The following is an 18,240-nucleotide window of genomic DNA, read 5'->3' on the forward strand; positions in this document are numbered from 1 at the left end:
GTCCCAGCATCAGAGAAGGCTCCATTTCCACCCACAGTCTCCTTAGAAGGCGTTTGTGGTATAATAGGAATGAATGCATTTACACCTGAATACTATCTACCATTCTGGAAGAAACACAGTCTTCCCCGAGCCAGAATGAAGGTGGAGCCCTGTCCCCTCCTGCCCAGCATGCTCACTCTTTGGCACTTCGGCTAGTTTCACAGCAGGGGAGTGGATAATTTCACCAGGTTTCTTATTGCACCTTCGGTCCTGGGATAGTCCATTGATAGTGAAGAGTGGCGGCTTAAGCTGGGTCAGTCCACAGATGTGGACGTGTTGTACAGACTGTCCTCCTGCCTTGGGGCAGACACTCCTGTATTTTTAGTCCCCTTTGTCCCCGCCAAGAAAAGCTGTTCAAGGACGGGATTACAAGCCTTCAGGACAAGCATCTTGCCTCAGGCAGCAGCAACACATCTCTGAGTACTTGTTTGTGCTGGAGGGAGGTGGAGCTATGGGATTTGTTTTGACTTTGTTGGCAGCATTTAAGCTCCAGAAGTTGTGCGGGAACAGGTTTCACTGGACTAGCCCTGTGTCTATCGGAGGCAATAAGGCAAGGTTTGAAGAGTGTGTACCAGATATCTGTGAGCTAGAGATAAAATATTTGTAACTGAATAGGTGTGTGCAACCCAATAACGAAACACTACAGAGCTGAGATTGTGGTCATTTGGATTGACTTCTCCCTCCGTCCTTTGGACGAAAGAAGTTTCATTATCTAAATTATAAATTATAAAATGTCAAGAAGATACTTGTAACTTGACAGGATTAACTAACTGTGTGTGTATATGTGTAAAAGATAGCGAAGACGTTCATTTTTCTTGCTGGTTTCTCATTACCAGTACCACAGTAATATCACCATCTAATTCATTTCTACCCCAATGGTTCAGCTGTAGGGCAGCCCTTTATGAACCCCCGCTTGTAGTGCTACAATAACTTGTTCTGTCATTTTTTTCTATTAGTTCAAAGATGTTTGTATTTCAGTACCAATTTCTTTGATAATTGATGAATGACCTTCAGGGACTCTCTAGCCCTGGAAAGAAATAGGCCCAAGTCTTTGGAATGTCATATAGGTTTTGCCACCCTTCCTGGTCCCTCATTTTCTTATTCTACCAGAGCGGCATCTGTGCGAGATGATCCCTCCTACAACTCCTTTGGAATTCTCCCCTCTTCCAGTTAGAATGAGCCCTGACCCCCAAATGATCCTTCCTGAAACAGCAAGGCAAACATTAAGGCCAAACCCGGTGTATTTTCTCTTGCTGTTGCTCAGCTTTGAAATGACACCGTAGTATACAGTAAAGCCCGCCTCCATGGAAGCACTTATCACTGTGTTATATGAGTCTGCTTCCCCAGGTTTCATGAACTTGTGAATGAAAGGATTGAGTCTTTGTATGTAGGCAGCCTTCATCATGCAATTGCTAAATCTGGTGGTTTCTGGTTATCAGCAACCTCGGGGCCATTCTTGGGGGCTTCTGATGGGTGTGAATGCTTGGAATAGAATAGAATTTACTCTAAAACAACTCATAATTAAAGCTTGGGGCTGATTTTGCCAACCATCATTTACATTAGTGAGGTGTTAGTGCCTTTTTATTGTATTCATAGTGGAAAATAAGTACCTGGAATTTTGTTTTTCTATTTACATAGGAATTCAGAATTTATGCTAATTGTGCTGTTATATTCCCGGCTGTGGTAACTTACACATATCTGCACACTCACAAGCACACACAGCCAGATACTCATGCACACACACAGGCACATATGTACATACTCCCACATGAACACATACTACTATGCAGAATTAATTGTACATGTTTAGTGATCTTCACTGCCCTGTTCTTTGGGTTAATTTTTCCTAACAAACTCTTAATAAATATTTTCTTATGATTCCTACTTATGGCAGTTGGGAATCTGTCTCTATTTCTACTCAAGGTGTGGGTATCTTGGAGTTTGTTGAGATTTGAGGGTGCAGTGGCTGATGCTCTTTCTGGTACGTGTTATGAACAGCAGGGAGCCATTATGAGTAGCCTCCAGTCTTGTTAACAAACCAGACAGTCTCTAATGAGGGGGTGACTCTTTTGCTCTCTGAATCACAGCAGAGTGCTCTTCAGATGAAAGCTAAAGATGCCACACAAAAGGGGATATATAGATACGAATAGGAAACATTACAGAGCACATGATTAGGTTCAATCAGGACTGATGGATTTTAATGCAGATCTTCTAGAGTGAAGGGGAGAATGGTGTTTCTTGATTACTGAACATTTTGCCATCCTGACTCCAGTTACAAGATATATATCACAGCAGGCCTGAAAGCTATGGCCAAGTGGTCAGCACTGAAAAGGCAGAGGAAAGCTAACATTTTCACCCCTGCAATCAGAACTGAGCCACTCCCAACCAACAGCAGCCTTTCCTCCCACCGAACTGTGATGGCCCCTCTTTTCAGCTTTCTGTTACCCTGCCCTTTGTTTCTTAAGATTCCACTTGATTGACATTCTTATTCCTCCCACCGAACTGTGATGGCCCCTCTTTTCAGCTTTCTGTTACCCTGCCCTTTATTTCTTAAGATTCCACTTGATTGACATTCTTATTCCTTGCAGGCAGGGTTGAGAAACATACATTTTATTTCCCAATAAAGATTCTATGTTTTCCTTAAGAAAATTGTAATTTGGCTAATACGTCTCCCTGAGATCACCCCCATTTGCACTGAAGAGAACTCGTTTTAGCATTTTTGCCTTAGGGAAATGATGGATTTGTTTAATAGATTGGTAATTATCCAGCTCAGAAATGATCATTAGGATGCCTTTTCATTTGATTACTGTAAATCACCAGGCCCATAGGCCATTAATCACTGGCTGCATGCGGTACCTCAGCCCTGCCTGTCCTTGAGAAAAAGACCCCTACACAACTTCACGTTGACACTTTCTCCCTGTAATACAAATACTTATTAAGAGCCACATTCCATACGTGTCTGATATGAAGTTTCTTTTTTTCCTGATACAATTTTTCTTAATGGTGTAACTTTTATTATCATACGAATAGTTTCCATGAGACCCGCAGTCTAAATAGAAGTCAGCTTTTGGTTTGTTTTATGTTTTTGGTTAGGGTTATCAGAGGCTCATCATTGAACAAATATGACCTTAGTGAGACGAGGCAGTGTTTATGCGTTATAGGGTTGTGTGTGGCCCTTGGATGACTGGTGTGAATCGCTGATCTGTGATCACACCGGGCAAAGCCGTAAGTAGTCCTACTTCCCAAGTGGAAAACGAGGCCAGAGGAATGAGTTCCTGTGGCATATTTAGAATTTGCGTGGTACAAATGCTGAACAAGAAGCGTTACTGAAGTGTGTCCACAGGGGCATGGCAGAGCCTGGCTTCCTGCCGAGGGTTCCTGTTCAAGGTCACCCCGGTCCCCTGTGTGAGTCTCTGCACAGCAGTCCTGGTTTGATATTAGACTAGTGAAGAACAAACTCCCCTGCAGAACAGCCTGCTCCACTGAGGGCTAACCTTCTCTTCCTTTGTTTTTGGTTTCCAGTTTACCGCGGCTTCTGGGCAGTCCTGCTGCTTCTGGGGGTGGTGGCTGCCTTGACTGCGAGCTTTCTCATCATCTGTGCGGCCCCCTTTGCCAGTCACTTTCTCTATAAAGCTGGAGGAGGCTCCTACATTGCCGCAGGTAGGTGAAGCACCCAAAGCCTGGGTTCTAGCCACGTGCCCTGTATTCCCACTGTCAGTTTTAGACATAGGTCTAGCGTTCAGACTTTTATTAATGGTAATACAGTGATGTTCAGATACCATAATTCTTCACTATGTGCTGGCCACTTTCTATAGCCTTCCCATTTCCATGAGCTGGCAGCCTTTGCCTGTTGAATACCTGGTAGACAAATGTAAGCACCAAAGCTAATGAATTGCCTTGCTGTAAGGGATCTAGTCTACAATTCTTTGTCTGTAACGTATCTTCTATACCTGTCCCATAACATACAAACGGAAGGCTGATATTGACAATGACAAATTTCTAGAGGGCAGGCCGTGTCTTAATTAAGTTTCTTGTGGCTGTGACGAAACACCACGACCAAAATCAACTTGGGAAGGAAAGAAAATTATTTCACTTACATTTTTCATCATTGGAAGAAGGAGGTCAGGGCAGGAACTCAAGGTAGAAACTGAAGTAGAGACCGTGGACGAGAGCTGCTGACTGACAGCCTTGCTCCTGTTTGCTCAGCCTGTTTGCTTATAGACCCCAGGACCACCTGAAGAGTTATCACCATTCACGCTGGGCAGTGCCCTCCCCCCTACCAAACACTAGTTAAGAAAATGCCTCACAGAGTCACATATAGGCCAATCTTACGGAGGAATCTTATCCATTCTGGTTTCCTTCTCGCAGGTAACTAGCTTATGTCAGCTAACAAAAACCGAAACCCAAAATAAACCAAACAGCCACCACAAAAACAACAGGACAGACAGACTTGAGCATGACTTATCAAACTCACCATGCTGTGCTCTCCTGTGGCATCCTGAGAATGGAGTGTTTCTAGGTGAGACCATAGTGAAGGTTACAGGAAAAGGACTGATGGGCATTTTGCTGTCTTTAGGACCACTGCATGACAGCACGCGGTGCTGTCTTTCTAATTTCAACCAGTGACTAGTTAGCGATACCCCTTTTTACATAACACAATGCTTAGCTCTTCCTAATCAAGATAATGAGCACATAAGGCTCCTTTCCTATGCAGCATCATTCTGAGGAGCAGCCTGTTTAACTGGTTCTGTTCGGATGCCTTCCTTGAGTTGGATGCACCTGCTGGAGCTCATGGCCAATTAGTCTTTTCCCGTCTTTACTAAGGTAGAACCCACCTACCGCTCATTGTACCATTTTTAGTTGTGCAAGTCAGTGGAATTTTTAGTACAGTCATGGACTTGCACAAACATCAGAACCATGTGATTTCAGAATATTTTAATCATATTGCAAAGGAACCCCATCGTCCCTCTTTCTCCCCCTCTACAGGAAATTACTAACCTCCTACCTGTTTCTATGTATTTGTCTATTTGGGGTGTTTTATGTAAAGGACATCACATGCTTTTCAAAGAGATTTTTTTTTTTTTTTTTTTTTTTTGGTTTTTCGAGACAGGGTTTCTCTGTAGATTTGGAGCCTGTCCTGGAACTAGCTCTTGTAGACCAGGCTGGCCTCGAACTCACAGAGATCCGCCTGCCTCTGCCTCCCGAGTGCTGGGATTAAAGGCGTGCGCCACCGCCGCCCGGCTTCAAAGAGATTTTAAAATGAAATACCATCTTCCTTCAAGCTGGTGCCGTGCCTATCCTGGAAGCTACTGAAGTAGGTGCTTACGACAATAGATCTGTGAACTCTTAACTTCCTTGATGGCGCAATTTTAAATACTGTATGCGGGGGCTGGAGAGATGGCTCAGTGGTTAAGAGCATTGCCTGCTCTTCCAAAGGTCCTGAGTTCAATACCCAGCAACCACATGGTGGCTCACAACCATCTGCAATGGGGTCTGGTGCCCTCTTCTGGCCTTCAGGCATACACACAGACAGAATATTGTATACATGATAAATAAATAAATAAATAAATAAATAAATAAATAAATAAATAAATTAAAAAAATAAATACTGTATGCATGATTTTGCAGGAACAGGAAGTAACATTGCATGAAACAAAGCGTCACAGTTCATAGTATCGTTTGGGACAGGCAAAGTCACGTGTTCGGAGACAACTAACGTTAACTCTCCGCTAGACGTTTCTACCACCAAATGCGGTCTATAAGCAATCATGGTCTCAACGACTCAGGGTTAGCCTTGAACACTATCGACAGAGGAGCCTTAAAGCCTGACACCTGTCTATCATCACCATCTTACAATTTTCTCTTTCGCAGCCACACACCATCTTACAGAGAACCATGGACTGCTTTTCTTTCCCCAGATTCATTAGCCAGGGCAGTTTTCCTTGTGCCATGTTGAGTGCACAGTGCCATATGCTGTAATTTCCAGAACCGCACTGAATCGAGCTTCTTATACTTTATTTGGTTTGATTTCATAAGTTTCAACACTGAAGAAGTTTCAGTCTATGGACCGAGGCTTCCAGATTCCCGTTCTTTCTAGGGCGTGTCTGACCATTGCCTCCTTGAGTCTCTCCTGCTTGCTCTGCTCCACTGTTGTTCTCCGCCAGGCACTTAGGAACAGCTGCAGCTTGGTCCTCGTGCACAGCGGCCGGTTTTCCAGTGCCACAAACAGGACCGAGCACTTTATTTATTTGGGCAGATGAATCTTAGGGAAGGGCACAGATGAATTCCAAACGGCAGTTCTGCAGTGTGTGCACATACAAAGGGCCTTTGTCATCAGCAGAAGCCCCTGTGGGGCATCTGTGCTTGGCAGAGGGACACTGAAGTTGCAGCTGTCAGTGGGAGCAAAGGGTTGGTCCATGGTATGCTCTACATTGTGCCAAGTCAGGGCAGGGCTCAGAGAGCAGGGGGAACCTCACCCTGGGCACATCCTCCCCTGGGCAGGCCAGGAGATGTGTTTCCTGAGAAGGTGCAGCTCTGAACAAACTCTGTAGTATTGGCCAGGTTGCTGTAGCCCCGAGTCTATGCCTCAGTGATGCACATACCTGAGAAAACCTTAGAAAACTGATGAAGGTCTCTGATGAAGAGAAGACGAGTGTCTTCCTCTCTCTGCATATCAACATGGAGGGAAAAGGAGGGATTAGAATGAGCAGGCACAGAGATCTAAACATTTAGTTACATAGAGAACATTACAGAGAGGAGCACTCCTAACCCTAGCACTAGCATAATGTAACCAGAGCAGCTATTGCAATGCATGAGAAAGACATGGAAAGACAAGACCTGGTCAGCCCATAGCGATGGCAGGAAGAGTAAGCCATCATAACTAGAAGGCGGGAACTGAAGGTGTGGCTCAGATGGTGAAGAGCACTAGCTGCTGTTCCCGACGACCTGGGTTGGATTCCCAGCACCCATATGGCTGTTGACAGTCATCTGTAACACAGACGTACATGCAGGCAAAATATTATCCATACAAAATAAAAACAAATACATTTAAAGTTAAAATCACAAGCTGTTTCACCAGCTAGTCAGAATAAGCGGGCTCTCTTGCCATTGTACAGTAACCTCCCTTGTCCTGAGGAGCGCCTTGGCTGACTGGCTGAGTCTTCATGTTGGTGGTAGAAGCAGACAAAGTTGGTGGAGTACTGAGAAGCTAAGTTTTGCTTAAACTCCTGCTGGCCTCTTGGGTTGTCACCATCTTGTTAGTCAAAGGATGACTGGGCGATTTGAACGGATGGAAGCAAGAGATGCGCCTGCTATGAGAATCTAGCTTCTGCACGCAGATGGAGGCAGAGCTTACTTTGTGTACTAATCGCCTGTTCTGTCCCATTCTGACCTCAAGTGCACTCCTTCTCCAGGACAGCTATTACCTGGGCTAGTATTGCTCACCAGGGGCATGTGCAGAGTGAACTGGCATGAAGTATGTAAATGTTCCATGTGGGACAAATAGCCGGAATCCCAGTCTTCAACTGTGTACTGTGGCCCCCTCCTGCTCTGGAAGAATTGCCATGAGAAAGTGTTGGGATGTGAGTCATGCTAGAAATGTAGTGTCAGCAAAGGCTGGCTCGAAAGACAGCAGGGTTCCGGCCTTTCTTCCTCCAGCAGATCAAGGATATTGCGAGAGCTTCCCAAGCTCTCTCTGAGATCAGATTTATCTCTGCATGTGACAGGAGCATTCACAGCAACCTCACCCCGGAGACGTTCTCCTGGGTGCGAGGAGAAACAGCAGAAGCTGGTGTGTTTATCTCAGAGGCTTTCCCCTCTGGCTGAGACTGAACATAAGATTCACACAGGATACGCTGTGCACACCTTGTTCCGGCCATACCCCTCCGTATAAAGAACAGGAGAGAAGTGTGTGGAGAGGCCCCCATCAGAACAGGAGGTGATGGGAGACCCAGAGCAGGAAGGGATTAGGAAGGAATGGCTGACAGGCAGGCAAGGGTCATAGTCTCCAGCTGCACCTGCTCCCCAAGTGCCCGTCTTATGAAAGTTCCTGGCTCTGAGAAGGGCATATGCCCGACAAGCACAGGGGACTCTGTGTGAGCAGAACAGTTGGGAACTAAGACGTGGCTATGGTGGCTTTGCTAAAGTCACTTTCAGACTGTCTTTCCTACCAGTTAGAAGCTGCACTTTCCATGGGGCAGTGGAGTGTTTCTAAAGCCCGGGCTCCATTTTCCCTCCAATGCTGCTGTGCTGGAGGCAGGTGTGGAAAGAGCGCTTGGGAGAAACCGTGTGTACTGACATGTCCCTGCTGTGCAGCCCTGGAGCAGAAGCGGTCCTCTAGTTGATCATCTGCGGAGTGTAGTGCTCCGAGGAGACCATGAACACCTTGCCACCTTTGCGCTCCGTGGTGAGATGTGTTTATGGTGTCTTCAGTTCCATTATGTGGGCCCGGGCCGAGCTGTGTTTTCTGAGTATGATACTATTGCCATGCGGGGAAGCTTTCTTTCAAATTGCCCTTCTGCTATCCTGGGTCTGACCTTTTGCACAAATGCTGTGTGCTAACTAGAGTCAGTCATTCTCGCCCAATCCTATAAGTGAAAATCTGCAAAGATTTTTATTTTAAAAATATTTTTAAATGTTACAACCATGCTCCAGATGCTTCCGTGAGAAGAGGTGAAATACAGGTGGTGCTTCAGGGAGCTGCACCTCCGCCTAACACAGAACTCTCCTGTGTCCATGTTGGGAACAGCTGAGGTCATGGCTTAGTTTCTGTCCCGACACATCTAGCACTTAAGAAGCCAGTGCAATATTAAGTTGGGAGAATCCTTGATGGAAAACCTTGAACTTCAAGTGGAAATAATGCCTCCCGTAGCTTCGGAACCCCCCTGGCACTGTTCTGAGAACTATAGCTCAGGCGCCCCCACTTGTTTCAAGTCGCATACCATTGTGTTATATAGTTAACTACTTATCTCAGGGGGCTGCAGATGTGTGAAACAGCAAGACTTTTGCTGGTCTTTAAATAGTGTGTCTTGCCTACAATTAGGCTTGTTTCCATATGCCTTCTTCTTCTTTCCAGGCGGTGGGTATCCCTTGCACTTGCCTACTCTGGACAGTAAGAGATCTCATTTCTCTGCAGATGCCCTGTATCGTTCCAGGTTTCCCCTCAACTGTCCCTCTGCTGAGAAACAACATGAGTAAATGGTTGAGGAATATTGTGTTTGTTTCCTCACTAACTTTTGAACTTCTTGCACTTTTTCCTCTTGTGAAGTTCTCCCGGGAGATGGGATGAGGTAGGTAGAAGCACCTTTTCGTGTAGACCTGCTGGGACACCCGTATCGACCTGTGCTAGGAGCCTGCACGCAACGAATCTCCCTTCCTCTTCTGAGAGGGCTGTTGGGGAGGGCGGGAGGTTCAACAAGCTGGAAATGTGAAGCGGGAAAACATCCTTCAGATGGTTGAGTCCTAGTCTGCAGTGGTTTATGTTTTTCAAAATCCAGGGGGAGGCTTTGGGGAGACTGGTGCCATCTGCTGGACGGTTCTGAAAAGACACTAGAGGTAAATACTGCCTCAGAGCTGGAAGGAACCGGGAGTGGATTCTTTGGCTTCCAGATCAGTTCTGAAACAGCAGGGTCACATGATACATTCTGATACTGTAGAACACGAGATACAACATCCGCTAGCCATTAGTGGAAACTCATGACAAACCCTGAAGATGACGACGATGCCGATGGTGATGAAGACGACGATGACTGTGATGATGTTAATGGTGATGATAGCTGACGCTTCTTAAGAACAGCATGTTCGCAGCACAGTGCTGGGTTCTGGGCCTCATCGCATTCCCCGTGACCTCTGTCTTACCTGTGATCTCATATGATCGCCACTTTACCAGTGAAGTAACAGATGGGGAAGTGAGACGCATGCTCAGGGTTACTCGGCGGTGGAAAGCTTTCCAGCCAGTGATGGTGATGAGAGCCAGGGTGGCCAGAATCCAGGCTCGTGCCTTTCAAATGTGTCCTGAAACTCAGCGACTGTGAATTAGAATCCCCCTTAGGGTTGAATGAAACTCGGCTTTTCAGGTGAGACCCTCATTGTCTGTAGATTATCTGCATTTGGATGGAACATGCTTTCCGGGAGTTAGATGAGCTGTATGGCACAAGGCATGAGAGTAACCGTAGCCGTCCCATGCACAAGATGATGCACACAGACCTTAGCAGAATCTTGAAAAGGTCAGAGATCCAAAGAGCCCTCGGAGCACCACGCAAGAAGATTTAGCGTAGAGTCTTGAAGAAGAATTCACTGAAGAACCTGAGAATCATCTTGAAGCTGAACCCTTATGCAAAGACTATGTGCAGGAACACCATTCTTTGCCAGGCCAGAAATCACAAACTCTGGGTGAAGAAACTGGAGGCAGTGGCGGCAGCAGCACTGGCTGCCAAATCAGAGAAGGGGACTGCAGACAAGAAGCCTGCAGACAGTAAGAAAGAAAAGAAGCCTGTGGATGTCAAGAAGCAGAAGCCTGCAGGGAAAAAGGGCTGCAGCTACCAAGAAACCAGCAGCTGAGTTAATCCGTTAATTCCTGTTTCTCAACGGCATTCATTGTTTTGAGCACATGAATTAGCTTAATGCTAAAAATTAATCGTGTTTGGGAAACCCTGTATGTAGTATGTAGGATCAGCTAACCAGATAAAGTCCTGACTCCAGAGAAGGAAAGGGAAGAGGCAGCTAAGGTATTTGGAAAGTGGTAGGGTGGGGTGTGCAATGGCGAACGTCAGTTAGACAGATTGGTATATTGATTGTAACTGCAAGAGCCATTAGGACGGAGTCAACGGACTGCAGAAACAGCAGTGGAGAAGTCTAAGAAAACGAATGGAGGGAACTCAGGAGGGCTGGACAAAAACGCATTAGTTGTTTTAAACATCTGACACAGGATGCATAAAAAGAGTATCATTTGATTCTAAAAGAAAACAATAGTCTAGTAGTGTTAAGAAGAAACAACCAATCATTATGAAACACAATCTAACATATTTTAAAGGACATTTAGCTTGTTTGCCCAAAAAGTCTTAGTTTTAATGAATGCAATATTCATGAAATTACTTTGAAAGTGCATTAGAATATAATGAGAAGTATTACTGTTTAGCAAATGGATAATTGGCAGATTTTCCCTTTCCTTTTTTTTTCTAACATACAGAGTATAAAATAGATGTGTTGGACTTGGCAGTAGAACTAACTGTGAGATGGGTCAGCTTGCATGAGTCCCTGTTGTGGAAATGCATAGATGCCTAGGTACCTGAGACATCACACATTACATCATATGACAACAGGCTTATCAATATTGTGGCATCTTAAGATGATAATATTTAGTATGCTACTGTTAAACTTAACATGCTGATATGAGGGGACTATGAGATCCTTTTAGATGGGTTCCACTAGCCTTCTAAAGTCTACATGAAGCCACAGCGAGACACCAATAACCTTGTGAGAGGATCCATTTAAAATGTGTAGGTTTAAATGAACCATCTATGCGGGATTCAGTGAACCTTTCAGGTCGCTCAGTTCCTTACCTATTGTTCACCAGGACCAGACATGCTAATGGCCTTTGAGACCATTCTTTGATTTTTTTTCCTATTGGGTGCTATTAATTGATTCTGAAACTTAGAAAACAGGTATCATAAAAATTAATTGTAAACAAATTTGGGCTTTTACAATATACAACCACATTTAGTTTAATAATTTAATAATCATTTTATTTAAAAAACAAATGACTGCCTAGATCTTCGCTTTGGTTTCTATTCCATTAAAGCCAGCGTGGTAAGTGGGTCTGAAATGTGGCTCCTCTGTTACTCGAGCCTGTTGGCATTCACGTTCTATAAATAAACCCTAGACTGTAAATATTATCAGACAGGGGGTTCATGTAAGTAGTGTTGTTGCATGGAGACATTCCACTCAGCACCTACCGGGTCACTGAGTGATTGCTTCTCCAGAGCCACAGTGCCCTACCAAAGGGATGGACATCTTCTCTGATGGGTTCACACATTGCTTCCTCCCTCTCCATCCGTATTTCTCCTAGCAACATGGTTCCAGGTTTGCCCCATTTTCCCCTTCAAGGCGTCTCATTTTTCTTTGGTTGACATCTTCAGTGTTACACAGCAATTGCGAGTGCTTTCACCCACTTCCCTCCATTACCATTCTTGTAGCTGCCCTGTTCATTTCTTTCATAACAAGGGATCTGACCCTGGACCACGAATCTGTTTACTTATGTCACACGAGTCTCCATCAAACCAGGGCTAGCTGTTCTTCGACTTTCAGAGCCTTGGGATGTCTTGAAGAGCACAGGCCTGTGGGTTTTTGCAATGGTGTTGCGTTTGTTGCCCTTTCGTGGATGGAACAGGCTTTGCATTTTGATGCAGCATCAAGTCCATTCAGTGGCCCCTCCTCCATCACCTTGAGGTAGATAGCCCCGATGATGTTAACTCTGATCATTTTGAACAGCCTGGCATTAGGCAGGTTTCCTTAGCAAAGTTTACCCTGTGCTCCTCTATAGTGAGCATCTTGTGGAAGGTCTGAGCCTGCGGGAATAGTCATGGCTTCATCTGCCCTTCTCATTTCTGTCACCTACCTGTTGGCGACTGTGAATTCACTCTGCTTTCAGTGTCACTCCAACATGACAGGAACCATCCGTGTTTCCTGTTCTTTTCATATAGCTCCAATTAGAATCGATGATCTGTTTGTCTGATTAGTCTAGTTATATATAGCAGCTACCTGACTCCCTTCTTGACCACAGACCTTGTGGGTTCATTTGACTAACTCTTGTTTCATTAGCAGTTAACTCATCGTGGTGTGGTGTGAATACCTTTACCCATGGTTCGCCCTCATCTCCCACCCCCACTTACCATTGTAATTCAATGGGTACAGAGTACGGAATATTTTGCCCCATGGGTAAGATAGAAGCATAAACTTACTTCATATAAATTAAGTGGTCCATATCATCAATTAATGAACAGATTAAGGAATGAAATAAATGAGTAATTTTTTAATGTTTGCATGATGCATTTTCTCTTCAAATAACAGCATTGTTTAGGTATGTTATTTCTTGTTAATAATCATCTACATTACTTCCCACAATGCACTTTTTAACATTCACAATCTAGTAACGTCTTTTGAAAGATACATATAGGGTGACTGTTTTTTTTTTCACAAAAGCAATTTCAGTTTTTAATAAGAATATCTGAAAACATGATAGAAGGAAGATCAAAAACATATCAACAAATAACATGGAGATTTGTACTGTTTTCAGTAGGCAAAGGATATTATGCAAATGCCCAAACCCTTATACTAATAGAGAATACTGTGCACACATTTGCTGTAGAAATGTATTTGAAGGCAGAGTCACTGCATAACACATGGTGCAGACATACTGTTGTCAGCATCTCAGGTAAAGCCTTGTCAAGAGTTTGCTCACCAACTACATCTCTGCAGTTTCTCTGATACAGTCATTACTCACTGATAGTTGCTCTGTCCTGTGGGCCACCGTATGCACTTACAATACAGATCATAGAGTGAAGATCCCGTCTTACTGGGGAAACATTGGTCCATTTCACATTGATCTGTGGCTGGAATGGCCATTATGAGAAGGTTTAAGCTCAGATACCAGTGCATTTAGACATAGTTACAAACCTTTCTTTTGTGTCTAATTCTCAGGATTCTTTCTGTACGTGATGGTGGTGCATCACCCTCGGGGTTATAAGCCAGCAATGAATGGCCTAAGTATGTTGGATGAATGGGCTCTTAAAAGCTTCTCTCTTCTATCAATATGCTGCTATTTCTTCCCTTATTAGTAGAAATGCAGTTAGCTTTCAGATATGTAGCAGTCAAAATAAGAACATTTTATATGTATTATCATTTGTATCTGGAGTTTTCTCCAAATGAAGTGATTTAAGGGTTAGCCACCAGCCTATTGCTCTCCTGTCAGCGGTAGAACTTTTGGGAGACAGGGCCTCATGGAAGGAAGCTAGGTCGTAGTGACATGCTATTGAAGAGACATTGGGACCCTGGCCCTTTCCTCTCGATGTGCTTCATCGCCCTTCTCAAATAAACAGTGTCCTCAGCCAAGTGCTTCCATGTGATGTTTTTCTTTGTTCAAGGCCCCAAAGTCACAGATGCTACAGAGACAAACCTCTGAAACTGTGAGCCAAACTAAGCACTTTCTGTTTCAGTGGACTTCAGGCAATGACAATTGTTCATTCCATCCACTATGTCAATGACCATAACTGTAACTGTCATGCTTGATTTGACCTTTTGGACAACAGCAAATGCCCCCAAGTTCTAGGATTGGTCCCAATCCTTCAGGGTGTACAGTTTGTGTGGAGCAAGTTACTGGCTAGCACACCAGAAATCAGCCATGTCATCAGAAGCCACTGATGTGCTTTTGCCTGGTAGTTACAGTAACGGCTCCATCTGAAGAGTATGCATGCATAGCTGCTCTCAAATGTCACTATTCACAAGCGTCTGTCTTCTCAGTGGTTAAGGCGGAGGGCCCGTGGGGTGACACATTCTCTGCTCTCTGAATTCTAGCAGTGCTTTGAGCTGATGGAGCCCGTGGACCTGATGATAAACTCTCCCTCCTCCCTTTCTCCCTCCTCTCCCTTCCTTTTCTTCCTCCTCCTCTCCCTCTCTTCTTCTCCTCACCTCCTTCCCTATTTTCTTCCCTTCCTCATCACTTCTTCCTTCCCTGCCCTTGTCTTACCTTTTTCTCTTCTGCTTTTCTATTTACCCCTTTCTCCCTCCCACCCTTTCCCCTTTCTTCTCTTCCTCCTCCTCCTCCTCATTTTCCTCCCTTTCTCCCTCTTTTTGACCTTTCTTTCTTCTTTTCTTTCTTCCTTTCTTTTTTCTCTTTCCTTGCTTCTCCTTTTCTCCTCCTTGCATTTCTTTCATTTAAATAAATTCTGTGATCTCAAATAGACGGTTTTATATTTCTCAGACTACTTTTTGGCTTTTTTTTTTTCTGTAGCTGGAGCCTATCCTGAAACTAGCTCTGTAGACCAGGCTGGCCTCGAAATCAGAGATCCACCTGCCTCTGCCTCCTGAATGCTGAGATTATAGGCATGGGACACCACCGCCTGGCTCTTTCTCAGACTATTTTCTCATCAACGTTCTTTCCTTGTTCTTTCAAGACAATAATTCCATCATATGTGTGTGAGTGTGTGTGTGTGTGTGTGTGTGTGTGTGTATACATGTGTGTGTGTACGTGTGTGTGTGAGACAGTATGTCTTTAGTTTATATATAATATAATCATATATATAATATATCAATGTATGTAATGAATGGAACAGGGGGATGCTGGAGAGATGTCTCTCTGGTTAAGAGCACTGGTTATTCTCCTGATTTCTACAACCCACATGGTAGCTCATACTTACTTGTAACTCTAGTCCTAGGGGATTAAACACCCTCATCTGGCCTCCTGAAGCCCTGACCGTGGGCACATGGTACACAGACATACATGCAATCAGAATACCTATGTACATAAAATAAACATAAAGACTGAAAAAATTGCACATACATTTGTCCTTGTGCATTTTGCACATTCAAGCGGTTGTGACTGTCTTTGCGTGGTGCGCATATAGCTTTTGTTTCTGTGGCCATGTTGGTTGCAGCTCTATAGAGTTAGCTGGGTTTCCACGGTGTAGCAAGAAGTGGAGCCGGGCGGTGGTGGCACACGCCTTTAATCCCAGCACTCGGGAGGCAGAGGCAGGCGGATCTCTGAGTTCAAGGCCAGCCTGGTCTACAAGAGCTAGTTCCAGGACAGGCTCTAGAAACTACAGGGAAACCCTGTCTTGAAAAACCAAAAACCAACCCCCCCCCCCCAAAAAAAAAGAAGTGGAAAAGCCTGGGCTGAATACCCCACTAATTGTGTCCGCACACTTACTGCCCCGGGGCTGATGATACTATTCCCACTGACCCACTGCATGCATTGAAAGAAGTAATAATGGGTTACGATGCTTGCTTCAAAGCTTTATATACTTTATAAAGTGTCTAAATGTCAAATACAAATGTCCACAGACTCAGCAGAGTACCTGGCAAACAGTAAGCACTTAATAAATGCATATCAACCGTGGCTGTTGTCTCTTATGCTAATACAGTGTTCCACAGAATACTTTAAAATATGAAGGTCAACAGTGTGTCTAGCTCAGTGGTTCTCAACCTTCCTGACACTGCTGTGCTTTTATACAGTTCCTCATGCTGTGCTGACCCGAAGCCATAAAATTATTGTTCTTGCTACTTCCTAACTGTAATTTTGCTACTGCAATAAATCATAATGTAAATATCCGTGCTTTCCAATGGTCTTAGGCAACCCCCGTGAAAGGGTCGTTTGGGACCCATTGCGAGCTGCTGCTTTAGCTCATAAGGAGTGGCACAGACGATGTCTGATTCAGCTCAGAGTTGAGGCGTTCACCCTTAAACAAGTGAATGCCTTAAGGCAGTTTGCAGGGGGGGGGGGGTGGTACCTCCAGGAAGTTGAATGGTCTTCTCTCTTCCTCAGGTGTCCTGTTCTCCCTGGTGGTGATGCTGTATGTCATCTGGGTCCAGGCGCTGGCTGACATGGAAAGTTACAAAGCCATGAAAATGAAAGACTGCTGGGAGTTCACGCCCTCGGTTCTGTACGGCTGGTCGTTTTTCCTGGCCCCGGCCGGCATCGTCTTTTCTCTGCTAGCCGGGTTACTGTTTCTAGTCGTAGGGCGGCACATTCAGCTGCATCACTAAGTTGAGCCACTCCGGCGTTCAGAGCAATGTACCTCCCGTTCCCCATCTGTGCCGGTGATGGTAATCAGCATAAAATCAGTTGATGTACACGGAGAGTTGTTATTTCTTGTTGAATCATTTTACTTGTGATTTCCCCTCATGAGGAAGTCCTTGGACTTCTCCAGAACCCACAGCTGTCTGTGCTGGTGAGGAATTAGTTCCCTAGGGAGCAGGTAGGGGGTGGGCCCATTGTACAGTGTGGAGTAAGGGCAGGGTGCAAATGCGATCGTCCACAGCAAGCCAAGCTTAGCTTGACCGTCTCCTTGGCATTCACTTCTGCTGCTTTGTTTTTTTAATAAGGAGAATAATTAAGACGGGAACACAAATATCAGATGACTGCTTCTGTTTCTTCTCCACCTACATGCCCGGGAGCAGACACATACTCATCCACTGACTTCTGTGAGCAAGTGATTCATTATCTAAAAATAGATAGCTGTTGTTCTTGCTATTGGAGCCTGAGTTCAAATGGGCCACAACTGTGGTACCAAATGTACTTATTCGAGTTTATCACCAGCTGCGTCATCTGAATTTTATTTCTTAATTATTCATGCCTATAGAATCCTTACACTGTTAGAAAGCAGCAGATCCACGGGGCAAAGTTATCCAGTGCAGACTGGAAAGTGTGGAAGTTACAGGGGGCTCACCCTGGATTGTAATATGGTTTGAAATCTGTAAAAGCCACACGCCTCCTCTGAGCACATCATTCTATTTGATATTTTAAAATTCCCATTTAAGACTTAAATTGCTAAGATGTTCAGCACGTTTAAATTTATTGAGAGGACGTGCTTTTAATATTCCCCAGCCATAAAGCTTCCAGATACTTCCTTGTGAGGATTATAATAGCCTGACTTTATGAAGACCATGGCATATTAACTTTCCCCGACATTTTACGGGATCCAGTTCTTCTGATCATTTGGTTCCCATATTGTCCCTCCATTTCTCCTTTGCAGTGTATGCATTAACACTCGCAGACCCAGATTCCCCTAACCTGAAAGAAAAGGGATTTGTGGGGAAATATAATTCTTTACTACTCATTAGCACAGACATTTTGCATATCAAAGAGGTTCATTTGCCAGGGTTGTTGATTGAAATCAAGCCCATCTGAGTGGCTTCCTTCGGCTGGAACTTGCATTCTGGAAGTTTCCATTAAGGAGGGGTTTGGTGTTAGTGATGAACAGAGAAATACACAGCACCTGAGATTTGCTGGGGACCCAGTGATGCCTTCTGCAATTGTAGCAAGTAGGAAACGCAACACCGAGGCAGGGGGATGACCACTGGGAAGGTGCTCTAGGAAGGAGGGCCTGTTCTAGCTCTTCTGGCCTGTTGTAGGTACAGTGGTGATGCTGCACCAACCTTCTCCTCAGCCGGCTTTATACACAGAGGGAGAACTGGAGGAGTAGCGGGAGC

The 18,240-nt window shown here is 44.7% G+C and overlaps 1 protein-coding gene across 1 annotated transcript in view; it reads left to right on the plus strand.

The window, feature by feature from the left end:
• Tmem182 (transmembrane protein 182) overlaps positions 1-16,885 on the plus strand; it is a gene marked incomplete at its 5' end in the record, with an annotated part of 55,193 nt that extends 38,308 nt beyond the window's left edge. The window contains 2 exons of the mRNA XM_038343830.2: positions 3,562-3,699; positions 16,574-16,885. Coding sequence (XP_038199758.2) covers positions 3,562-3,699; positions 16,574-16,794 — 359 coding nt within the window. The remainder of the gene's footprint in view (positions 1-3,561; positions 3,700-16,573) is intronic.
• Between the last annotated feature and the right edge of the window lie 1,355 nt (positions 16,886-18,240).

The sequence above is a fragment of the Arvicola amphibius genome, chromosome 9 (genome assembly GCF_903992535.2).
Source record: "Arvicola amphibius chromosome 9, mArvAmp1.2, whole genome shotgun sequence".
NCBI lineage: Eukaryota > Metazoa > Chordata > Mammalia > Rodentia > Cricetidae > Arvicola > Arvicola amphibius.